The sequence below is a fragment of the Alligator sinensis genome, unplaced genomic scaffold (assembly GCF_000455745.1).
Source record: "Alligator sinensis unplaced genomic scaffold, ASM45574v1 scaffold154_1, whole genome shotgun sequence".
Classification (NCBI taxonomy): domain Eukaryota; kingdom Metazoa; phylum Chordata; order Crocodylia; family Alligatoridae; genus Alligator; species Alligator sinensis.
The window spans coordinates 1,774,131-1,786,656 of record NW_005842072.1 but is presented as its reverse complement, the minus strand read 5'-3'; the positions used below and the strand labels follow the sequence as shown (position 1 = coordinate 1,786,656).

Below are 12,526 nucleotides of genomic sequence, written 5' to 3'. Positions count from 1 at the left end.
ACCGGGTGCGCCTATGTCAGCTGGGAGGGCGGAATATAGCTGCAGCAGGGTGTTAAACGGGGGCGGTTCCTCGGGTGGGGCTGACGGTGTTTCGCTAGTGTCGTGGTTTCCCGCCCGGAACTTTTCGGCCACTCCCTCTTCTTCCCCCGCGGCGCCATCTTTAAGCGGTGTCTCGGGCTGTGCAGCACTCTGCTGCGTGGCCGTCCTAGTCAGCGTATCTATCATGCTGGCTTGGTTCGCCGCGTGCTGTAGTAGGGTGGTCACCGAGCGAAACAGGATATTAATCATCTTTCCCTTATTCCACTTTTGCCCTGTCCACCCTGTGGCGTCCCGCCCATCGGTCTCAAGACTCTCACGGAGTGTCATTAGGATTTCACTTTCGGCGCCCCTGGGATCGAGGTTGGGGCATCTGAATTTATCGGGGGGGGTTTCGCAGCCGCTCCCCTCCTTTAGGTACTGGATGCACCTGGCGTACTCTTCCGCAAGAGTGTGGTCGTCTGTGCCTGTAGGCTTGGCACGGGTCCAGCTTGATGGTACGCCACGTGGGCCCATAAAGTATCAGCGTCCGTGGTCGGGGGCCGGTGATGGTTCCCCCACGGGCAATACCTGACTAGCTCGTCAACGTCTCCTTTGTTCCCCTTTTGCCCCGAGGATCCTGTTCGTGACGCCATGACCAACCTGACGGTGGGTGGTTGGACCCAGAAAAGTATTACGCGAACAGGCCGGGGACGAAAGGGTTACGGGACCTTGTTCCTCCTTCTCCTGTCTCTCCCTCCGTCGACAGAAAACACCAAGGAGGCGGTGTAACAAATAAATGCTTTACTCACACTTTCGTATAGGTGGTTTCCTTTACAGCAGTTCCAAGATTAAACTCGCTGTTAACTCGAGAGCTCTAAACACATTCGAATGATATACTCGGTCGTGATGGGGGCGTCCGGGGGGAAGGGATTTCGTGGACGTAGGACCTCCAGTGAGGGTGATCAGGCCTCTCCGATGTGGCGTGGGTCCCTGTTTTTGACGCGCATGCTTTTCCTTTTAAACGAGCTGCATCCGCCCGCCCCCTGCCAGTCAGCGCGGGCCGGGACCGCCGATCTCGCGGCTATCAGGCCGCGCCCACTACTTCCCCCACGCCACGAGCACAACTTGCTCTCATGCTTGGCGTTTGGTCACCTTTTTTTTTCTTTTCTTTATCACAAATGGATGTTCCTGATGAGAGTAGTAACCTTAACATAAATTCATCGTTAACTTATCCCATATAAAAAGACTTTCAGTGATCTAATGTGTCTGGGTGCCCAATTTAAAAAATAAGACCCCCTTCAGCAACTTTGAAACTTTTAGCTATACAGTGCATACATTTGTATGTAAAGTGAGGAATTTTCAGAAATGTTCATTGGCTTAACTGTCTTCCAGCTGAAGTAAATATGACAAAATTTCTCTTGACTTCAATGGGAGCAGTTGAAAATTTCTCCCATAAGGAATCAGAAACAAAAGTAAACAGTGTAATACAATTCAGGTGACAACTTAAAAGCTTTATTATTATTATTATTTTCCCCTGAAGTGTTCAAAATGCAAATATATGAGGTTTTATTCTGTCTTCTGGACTTATTTGCTCTGGTTTTCTTTTAAGGAAAGGAGATTGTTTGTTTTTTGGCAACCATCTTTGACCATTGCTTCTTTGGTTATATATGCATTGCATCAAGCAAGACTTTTTTCATTTGGTTTGTTGAGATATCTATTAGCATAGCGTAGTTCTCAAACATAACTGTAGCTCTGCTTCAGAAATATGTCAATGGATAGTCTTTGAAAAATGTTACTTCTGCAAATAGAGATGTGATATCAGACTAAAATTATAGGGCAAAAGTTATTCCTACACAGCTTCTCTCCCTCCCCCCCCCCTCCCCCTCTTCCCCCCCCCCCCCCCCCCCAAGATTTGCAAAAACAGACATGTAGCAAGCTAAGTAAACAGGAATTTAATTTCTACTTACGTTTGTTCTGTGCTTGACCAACTGAGCTCTTCTCATCTATGCAGCTATTTAACCTATACATAAGAAAGCATTTCTTTTTTTTATATTATGTTAACAAATACTTACCTCTAACTTCCTGATGGATATTGAGAGAGAGGGAAAAACAAACTACTCGTGGCTCAGTATTGACAAAAATATGCTCTTATGAATTATAAGCAATGCTGAATGTATTCTATATTGGCAAAAGAGTGAAAAGTAAAGCATTTAAATATTTTTCTGAGAGACAAATTCAGAATATGAACTTGCTTCCCAAATTGCATCAGTTAGTGCTTCTTAAAAGGTAGCATTTTAATAATGCAATGATTTTTTTTAAAAATTATTATTTTTTAAAGTGACTACTTGACTCCAAATGTATAATATTTCTTCTTGTATTAGGTCTCTCTTGGTCCTGGATGACATTTGGGATTCTCAGACATTAAAAGCTTTTGATAATCATTGTAAAGTTCTTATTACCAGCAGGGATAGGAGTGTGACAGATCATGTGACTGGTAAGGAATGTTATTCTGTCCTGCTTAGGACTTCATATCAGTTGTGTGTCTGTTAACTGATAAAATACCATTTACATTTTTGTAATTTTTCTTGGTTATAGATTATTCCTCTCATATGCCACTACCTTTGGCTGTGGAACTAGAGGGTTTGTGAGAGGTGGAAGAGTCTGGTTATGGATGATGTCTGTTATGTTTCATGTTCATGACTAGAAAATTTTACTGGCTGTCAACAAATACCACCAAAGCACGAAATGTGAACCTAATTCTGATTATATCATATTGGTGAAGGGGATGGAGAAGGCCACTAGAATTCATCCTGTTTTCCTTTTCTGGTCTGCAAGAAAGACCCTGTTTTTTCCAATTTTGTCTATAGTTGAGGAAGGCAGGACAAATTTCCCTTTGAAGGACATGAAAAATGTTGTATAGGTCAGATAAAGAAAGTCATGGGGATGGGGTATTATAAGCCACTCTTGCCTTCCCTGCAGGGCTGAACAGACTGTGTTCCTTTCTTCTTTTGTCTTAAGGAGTGGATGATTGAGCCCATGGTAGGTTGTAATGATATGGAAGTCACCAAACTTTGTATTTTCTGCAGTGATCTTTCCCTTGAAATGGAAATCCGTTAATAAATGCAGTCTGTGTATGTTTCTAAATTGAATTTGAATGAAGAATGTTTACAAAAATATTAACTGGAGGTTACTGAATGTTAACAGATATTTTGAATGTATGTATTAGGAATTAATCTGATTTTATTTGGAAATTAGCTTTTCCAAGCTCTCCGAATCATTTTGCAATTAGATTCCTTACTTTGTACTAAGGGAGGGAGGAACACTTAATCATTATTAAATTTATGCTGTTCCTGATAGAATTTTATAAAATATTTGTTCTGCAAATATTTTTATTATCCCACTTGATACAATTCTCCACTTGGAGGTGATTCTGAAAACAACATTTTGTTATTTCCAAGACCTGCATTTATTTTTTAAAATAGACAAATTGTAAGCAGATGAGCTTGTTAACCAAGATTTTAAAAGCAAGTAGTCATTTAAAATATCTTCATTTTTGGATGCAGAATTTAGGCACTGCTAATACTGAAAACTGCTTTTTCAGAGGATCAGTACTTTGTGCTTTCTGAAAATCCCGGCTTCTTTCAAGCACCTCAAATCAGATGCCCCAAATTGCTAGTTAACTTTTCAGTTTATGTCCACTGAGTGAGCCCACACATAATGAAGTCCTTTTATGCACTCTCATTAATAATATGAATGTCCTATAATTGTGTGCTACTTGCAGATATTTCCATAATGGATACTTTATGTTCGTATTTTACCTGAAGATTAATTTTCATCAGATTGGCCGGCAACTTGCTCATTCTTTGTGCCTTTGAATCTGCCTCCTTCCCAGCCCCCTGAGACAACCAGCAAAGCCCAAAAACATGTGGCGGGGGGGCAGGAATCAAACACCCTCCATTCTGGTCTGCAGTCTAGAGACAGGAAGCATAACTCTACAGATCACATCCTCTAATTTGAGAGTCAGAACTCCCCTTTCAGTATCCTCTCCGTAAAGTTACCCCAGCTTCTTTTATCTTCTTTCAAACCTAAGGTGGTTGTGGAGTTCTGCTTCATTCTCCTGCTGCTAAGCATGGTCCTCACCAATATTCACCTGTTCTAGACTGCAGGGCTGCTTTTGTTATTTCCCAGTGATCTGTGGATGGAGGGGGTCCTGGGCTTCCAACTGCTGCTTTTTACAGATCACTTCAGGCATAGCTACTCCTGCTACCTTTATGCTATGCATTATTCTTTATTGTTGCAAATAAGAATAGTACAATTTTAGATTTATTTTTAAGAGCTAATTATGCTCATTGAAGGAAAATTGGCATTTGTCAGTTTCTTTTCAAATTTGCGAGTTCTCTTACTCTTTTCAAGGCATCCTTTCATTCTGGAATAGTATGCACGTGAAACTTTTAAGTACTTTTTCCCCATTATGTTTTATATTCAGATATTAAAAATATTAACACTTTGGAATAGGGATTGGTTTGACACTTTTACCCATTAGTATAGTCTCAAGTATATCTTTTGACAAACAGTTTTGAAACATCCAAATGAAGTGGAGTTGTATCTAAATTAATGAGCTCTGTAGTAAGTTTAAAATACTATATTTATTGGGTTGGAGATAGGGTCAGTTAGCCTGTATAGAGCTCTGTGCTATCATGACTAGGTTGCTTGTGGCTTATCTGCCAAAAACAAAGGCATGTTTAATAAAACTTGTTTCTGTCCCTCTTCCCACAACTGTTGGTCCAAAAGGATCTTTGTTGTATATTTCAGAGAAGGAAGAGCTTGGTCTTCAATCTATATTCCTTGTTTCATGTTTTGTTTTGGAAGTGCTTACAAGCTAATTTAAATATTTTGTATACTTTTATTAAGATTTTTAACTCTCTAAATCTTTCTTTAATTATTTTTAATTGTAAACCTACCTTAGGCAGGAAATATGAAGTTCACATGGAAAGTGGATTGAATGATGAGAAGGGACTTGAAATTTTATCTCTCTTTGTTGATATGAAAATAAAAGATATGCCTGCCCAAGCTGATAAAATTGTAAGAGAATGCAAAGGTATGGTATTTACTATTTTTTACTACTTCAGAAACATTTGTATTTTGTAATTTCTATTACATAAACATAATTTAGGAGGGATTCTGTCATGCTGTAGTACTTTAAACAAACAACATGTTACTGCTGGATTTCCCTTTGTTTCTTTAAGTGACCCTAATGGATTTTCTTCCTTTCATTTCTTTATCTTGTTTAATTCTGTTCAGAGTACTTGCAGGAAGAGTATTTAGATGAATCCTATACATTTCATACCACAAGTATCTATGTTGCATATTTTTCCCACCTGGCTTTTAAGACTTCTGTTGCTAAAACAAGAGCTAGCCTTTTTAGAACAGCAGTTGCTGATGAAAACACTTTTGGATCCAATAGTAGTTTATCCTCATTTGAGATTTTGGTCCTTTTCTTTGATATTTTCAGGTTCGCCCCTTGTGTTATCATTGATAGGCGCATTATTACGTGATTTCCCCAATCGTTGGGAATATTATCTCAGACAGCTGCAGAATAAGCAATTTAGAAGGATAAAGAAATCTTCTTCTTATGATTATGAAGCACTCGATGAAGCAATGTCCATAAGTGTTGAAATGCTGAATGAAAACTTTAAAGACTTCTATAAAGATCTTTCTATTCTTCCAAAGGATGTTAAAGTGCCTACTAAGGTAATTATGCCAAATCTGATGTTTTATAATTGGTGGGATTGAAGGTCCTTTCTTTTTGTAGTTATTTGGGGGAGTTATTCAGAGAAGCATGAGCTTTCATAGGCAGCAACCTACTCCTTTCATAGTATCTGCTGGAGTAGGTTGCTGCCTATGAAAGCTCATGCTTCTCTGAATCAGATAGTCTGTAAATTGCCACCCTGTTCTACCATCTACCTCAGTGGTGGGCAGTTATTTGGGCTGGAGGGCCATTTAGGGAGTTTTAGTGACAGCTCATCGAAATTCCCTAAGTAGCTCTGCCCTGTGCTTGGCTGAGTGGATGGGATGAGACCACAGGTGGGCAGGGAGCAGCATCTGGGAGCGGGGCAGGAGCTGGGATTGGAATTGTGGGGTGATGACAATGTGGGCTGGGACCCAAGGAAGAGCTGTGATCAGCTTCCCACATGCCCCTTTGAGGGGCACTGGTTCTGTGGGCAGGGGTGTGCATGGGATGGATTGCAGCTCTGGCCCTGTGCTCTCACCACCCTGTGATCCCGGGGTCTCCATGGAGATTGGCTGTGATTCACGTGGGCAGGGCGCGCAACCAGGCAGATGGGATGGGCCCACGGGCGGACAGGAAGTGGCATCTGAGTGCAGGATGGGTGGGCAGGCCAGACCGGGGATTGGGATTGTGGGGTGGTGATGGCATGGGGCCAGGGCTTTGCCTCTGCCTACGGAACTGGCAGGGATGTGTGTGGAGCCCTGGCCCCTGTGCTGTCACCTCCCCGTGATCCCAATCTCTGACCTGGCCCTGTCCACTTGTGTGCTGGTCCCCATGGAGACCCCACTCCCCCCACTCTATCTGGCACCCCCAGCAGTGGGTGCAAGGAGGACAGGCTGGGGTGCCCGGGCAGTGGACCCAGGTCCGGTGGCAGTGAAACTGGCAGCGGCAGCTAGAAGGAGCTGGGAAGCGACTGCTCCTGCACTGCCATGCGCCCAAGTGCAGTGGGACCAGCCGCACACACCATGGCTCAGGCTGTCCCATGTGCCTGGGCCAGGTGGGGCCAAAGGACCCACCACAGGCTGGATAAAATTCCATGGTGGGCCAGATTCAGCCCACAGCCTGTTCTACTTCATGTCAAAAATGGTTAGTAGTTGGGATTGCTTACAAAAGTAAGCATGATGACTGTTAATCAGGACATGGAGATAAAGGGATGAATTAAGTGATGGGCTGTGTCTGTTGGAGGAGTCACTATATCTTTCTCTGTCACATACCAGATACTGCTCTTGGTCTAGCGTATGTTTAAAGGGCTCCCAGTATATAGTCAGTAGTGCAGAGTAGAGCTTTCTCAGGCTATCCTCAAGACTTGGTTCGCTCCTGAATCTTCTCCTGGGGAGAAAGAAGAAGAAAGGCAGATTTAGCTTTTAGAGTTATCTGGTCACCCTTTTTCCTAGGGGCACAGAATCCCAGGTCTAATTTAGTTCCTGGAACAGCTCTTTTAGCCCTCACCCTACACAGAGCATTACCTGCAAGTTGTAACTTTTTATAACTTTTGTATAAAAGGTCAGATTGATTCCCTCCTTCTACCTTTCTTGTTTTAAAATGCTTTTAGGTGTTCTGTATTCTTTGGGATATGGAGCCTGAAGAAGTTGAAGACATGCAGCAAGAATTTGTAAACAAATCTCTCTTATTCTGTGATCGTAATGGGAAATCATTCCATTATTATTTGCATGATCTTCAACTTGACTTCCTCATAGAGAAGAATCGTGAGCAACTTCAGGTAGTGTATCCACAAACTGAAATATGCTTTTAACACAGGTCAGGTATGGAAATTGTATATGCTTTTCTATGACAGAAAATCAACAGGGGTCTGAAAAGTAATCCTCATGTTCCTTGATGCTAAACCATTTATTGTAAAAACAAATTTTTACATGCAGTTTTAACACAGATTATTTTCAAATAAATTAATGACAGATTTTTTTTCTTCCAGTCATACGTAATTTTAACAATTCTGATATTGTGAAATACAAAAGTATTAAGCTTGGCCGACAACAGGCTTGTTCTGGAGTTAGGAGCCTCTTTTAGATAAATGTCATCTTTTCTCTGTTGTTTTTCTGCCTGTGATTTATTGCCAGTAAAAGATATAGTGCTCCATCAATGATATTGAGGCACATCAAAATGCCATTAGAATTGCATTTACCACAGATAAGCAAAAGTGTGAGTTTTGAAGGTTTTTGCATGAAACTGCCATAACAAATGAGAGTGTGATTGGAAACCAGCCAACTTTTTTCTTTTTCTTTTTCCCTACTCATTGAATAGATTTAATGTTGCATAACTAGCAGGCAGCGTGAAAGAGAGTAGAGTAGAGAAACAAGATTAATAATGGGAAATTAGTGCAATACATAAAAACACCAGGAGTGACAATTTATGATTGATAAGTATAAAATGTTTTAAATATTGATGCCAACATGGTTTTCAGTATTTTGCTCAGGGTGTAGTTCTCTAATCAAAACATAGAGGTGATGAGCCATGGTAGTGTGAAGTTAGAAGGTAAGGCATGGTAGCTAGGGCTGTGTGAAATTTTGGTGGCTGTTTCATTTTAACACTGTTTCAACTCATTTCGAGCTCGAAACAGCAAAATTGAAACGAAACAAAGGGCTTTGAAACAGCCTCAAAACAAAACAAGGGCAGTCAAAATGTTTCAAGTTTCAAAGCAGCCTGGCTGAGTCCCCCTCCCCAGTGCTAGGATCGGGCTGGGGAAGGCAACTCAGCCCAGTGGTCCCAGGCAGCAGCACCTGCTTATCTGGGAGGCAGATAGGGGGCCCGGAACCCTGGGAGGACTGGCATTGCCCCGCAGCCCTTCTGGGGTTGCAGGCCCCCGATCTGCCTGCCAGATGAGAGAGACTGTTTCAAGCTTCCCCATTATAGCCTATGAGTGAAACATCAAAACAGCATCACTGTTTCAATGAAACGGAACACTGGTTTCAAATTGAAATGTCAGAATGCAAGTTGAAACAGAACAGTGCTATTTCACACAGCAGTAGTGGTAGCATTTTGGTGGTTCAGAGTAGTATGCCTAGTTTAGGGCCATGCTTCTTTGAACTGGTTTGTAAGGTGCCCACCTGCTCTACCTTTTGCCTAATCAGAACACAATTACTGTGAAAGGCTTTATCAACCTATTGTTCTGACTTAATCATTTGAAATATCCAAAGGCTAATGCATTTAAACTTCTTCCTATGTCTTGACATATAAATTACAGGTACATCATTAAAAGGTTGAGCTGTTCATTTTGATTATGTGAATCTGTAGCATCTTTTTCCTAGCAGCTGCTGAAAAGTTTAGAATAGTAGAGTGACTAGTTTTCTGGTAACAATTCAAGCTAAAGCTTTTTGATGATGCATCCTTTGAGATGTAAACTTAATTATAAACTTAAGTTTTGAATGTACAGGTTTTGAAAACCTCTTTTTGTCACCCTTTTTCTAGATTGTATTGAGGATGTTCTTGGGGCATGATATCGATGACATTCTTCCAGTGTTACTCTAGAATCATCTTATTCCTAAGGGTACTCCTTAACAAATAGTGAACAAGCTTAGTATCTGAAGGGACATAAAATGTATACATTTTGAAGAAAAGAAATAGAATAATAACACTTCAGCAAAAAAAAAACCTGCTTTAACATCCTCAATATAGTAATTAATATAGGAATCTGTGAGGATGTGAAAAAAGTTTATAGTCATCAGTTACTACATTATGAAGACAAATAGATAACCTATTAACTTTACTATTGCACAGTCATGTCTACCTGTTTGCAAATTAATTGTGGAACTCTTTTCTTTTTAAAACGCTTGTATACTACAAATATTTCATTGAGATTTTGTTTGAAAATGTTGCTGTCTTAAAGATAAAACTACTCTGAAGATGCTGTAGGAAAAAATATATGAAGAAAAGTAACCTTTCAAATGGTATATTTAGTTAATTGATCTGCTTATTTAGTTTATTATGCACTTTGTAGATATGGTGACAGAAAAATTTTAATAGATTCATTCAATAAAATATTTTTAAAGACAAATGCTAATAGCAATATTATTAGCTTTATGGCTGTGCAAAACAGCTGTGTTTTGATTTGGTTTCAGATTTGGCCGTTTCGGAGGACAGTGGTTTGTTTCAGTGTTTCAGATCCTTGTCCTGTTTCGTTTTGGCCAAATCTGTTTCAGTGATTTGAATCTCCTCCGAATCCATTTTGAATGGGCTGCAAGCTTCGCGCAGCTCTACTGCCCAGCCAGGTGGGGCTTGGGGCCGGGACTGCAGGGCCCCAGCAGGGAGCAGGACAGGGCCGTGGGTGGCTCATTCGGGGGAGGGCTGCTACCCTCCGTGCAGGCGAGGAGACCCTCACACAGAGCCCCACACTACCCCGGATCTCTCCTCCCTGCGGAGCCAGGTCGTGCAGCAGGGACCAGCACTGCCCTGCTGCACAACTTGGCTCCGCAGGGAGCAGAGATCCATGCCGGGGGTCTCCTCACCATTGCTGCCCGCCCTCTGCAGCCCCGTGTCGAGTCACGTGGCAGGGCAGCAGCATACAGCTGTTTCTCTGCAAGCCCGGCTCCGAAACTCTGAAATTTTCCAAAACATTTCCGAAACGTTTCAGGTTCCTATTTTTGTTTCGGAGATGTTTTGGAGCCTTCCATTTTGATTCGGATTCAGTGTTTCAGGCCCCAAAACAGCCTGAAACACCTCTGAAACGAAACGTCTGCCGAAATTTCACGATGCCCTATTAGCTTTCATATGATACTAATTGAAGATGTTTTAATTGTTGCAGGAGCTGCATGAAAAGATTGTTAAACAGTACAAGAAACATTATAGATTATGTATACCTACTCCAGGTGAAGAGGATTGCATGTACTGGTATAACTTTTTAGTGTTCCACATGGCTAGCGCTAAAATGCAGGAAGTACGTACCGATTGTTGTCCCGTTATCCTTTCCTTACAACTGATATTTCCCTTGGTTTGTTGATTGTTTGTTTGGTTTTTAGTTTGTTTGAAATGTTTCAATTGTTTGAATTGCTTGATAGTGGCTGTGGCTCAAATATTTACTATTGCAAAACAAACTTTAATGCCTTTCCATAAAATGAAGGTTAGTTGGTTAAAGTATATTATGAGTTGTTGCCTTTTTTCTCCTTTATTCTGTATAGAATTCATTGTAAGTAAAATGTGAAGATTATAGGCAACCCAGGGTAATCCAAGATAGGAATAATTTTAAAACAATTTTCTTGGATTTGCTGAGCAGAACTTAAATTAGTCTTTTTTTTTTCCTTTTCTTTTGTCTAGTCTGAGATTTTTCAGAGGTGGTTGTAGTTGTGATGATTGGCTTTATACCTGGTAGTTAATACTCTTGACTAAATTTCAGTCCAATGAAAGCTTTATCATAATCTATTCTGAAAACCTCTGTAAATTGTTTTGTTGCATTATATTTTTGTTTTGACCGTCTGCTTAAAACTGCTTCTTGAGAAAGCTTAGACTTCCTCCAGATGCAGAAACAGCACAATAATTACAGAGTACTTATCTTGGGTTTTATTCCTTAATAAGGATCAGACACATGACAGGCTAGCTCTGCTAAACGGGCTGCCTGTAGTAGAAGCTATTACCTTTAGGTGCCAGGGACTCTATGTGCATTGAGCAATAGGCTCAATGCACAGTAGGATGCAGTTTACTAGTGAAGCAGACGCAACACATTGCATGTAATAACTTCCCCCATGTAGAAAAGTTGCTTAGATTTTTCAAGGAGTAACTTTTACCTGGATTCAAGAGATTGACCATGTTACAGGGTTGTGTCATGTGTCTGCTCTCCTTTTACCTAGGATTACCATATTTCCAGTTTCAATAAAAGAGGACACCTGTTGGGGGGCGGGGAGTGGATGCTATATGATTGTGGGGGGACAGTGATATTCCAGTGCTCTGCCCCTGCCCATACAGGCCACAGACTGTGCCCTGTCGCTCCCAGGCCACAGTCCCCAGCCCTGCTGCTGCCCCTCACTCCTGACCCACAGACCCCTGGCTCTGCCAGTGCCCCTTACTCCCAACCCACAGTACCCCACCCTTCTGGACCATGCTGGTGCCCCACACTCCCAACACACAGCCCCCCTGTCTCGTCTGGTGCCCCTCACTTCTGACCTGCAGCCCCCTGATCCTGCCAGTGCCCCACACTCCCGACAAATCGTCCCCCACCCCCAGGCGCCCCTCATTCACAAGCCACAGGCCCTCCAGTCTTGCTTCCCCCAGCCCTGCAGCATCTCCTGGCCACCCCGCCACTACAAGCAAGGGCACCAGCCCCAGTGCCACCGGCCTGGCCACGCAGCTCCCCGCTGCAGCCAAGGAGCCTCTCTATCCCCACCGCCCCCCAATACCATTCCCCTGCTGGAGAGGCAGGTGCCTCCCCCCTGTCCTGCTGCAGCCCCAGTGCCTAGGCAGCTTCCCCCAGCAGCAGCAGGCACCTGTCCCCTCCCTACACCACACACACACACTCCCCAAGCCCCTGGCCCTCCAATTCCCACTCCCCATAGACTTACCTGCATCCAGCTGCCGGGGTTGCTCCTGCCACCCTGACTGTGCCTGCACATGTAGGTAGTGCCCCCTGCTTCCAGTTGCCCTCCTCCTCCTTCCCCCAGCCCCAGACAGCTCCTTGCTAGGGCAAGCTGGGAAGGGCTGGGAAAAGCATCAATGCTGAGCAGAGCAGAACAAAGTCCGGGACATTTGATCATATTTTAAAAAACTGCCTAGACAGAG

The 12,526-nt window shown here is 42.6% G+C and overlaps 1 protein-coding gene across 10 annotated transcripts in view; it reads left to right on the top strand.

Moving 5' to 3' along the window:
• Nucleotides 1-12,526, top strand: part of APAF1 (apoptotic peptidase activating factor 1) — a 75,661-nt gene that overhangs the window by 21,293 nt on the left and 41,842 nt on the right. For 7 of the 10 annotated variants that reach the window (XM_025204182.1, XM_006023636.3, XM_025204181.1 and 4 more), the window contains 5 exons: nucleotides 2,400-2,512; nucleotides 4,985-5,116; nucleotides 5,531-5,769; nucleotides 7,359-7,526; nucleotides 10,563-10,694. In XM_025204182.1, the coding sequence (XP_025059967.1) occupies nucleotides 2,400-2,512; nucleotides 4,985-5,116; nucleotides 5,531-5,769; nucleotides 7,359-7,526; nucleotides 10,563-10,694 (784 nt within the window). Of the gene's footprint in view, nucleotides 1-2,399; nucleotides 2,513-4,984; nucleotides 5,117-5,530; nucleotides 5,770-7,358; nucleotides 7,527-9,229; nucleotides 9,709-10,562; nucleotides 10,695-12,526 lie in introns of those variants that run through there. The other 3 variants (XM_025204187.1, XM_025204186.1, XM_025204185.1) reach the window with 3 other exon arrangements.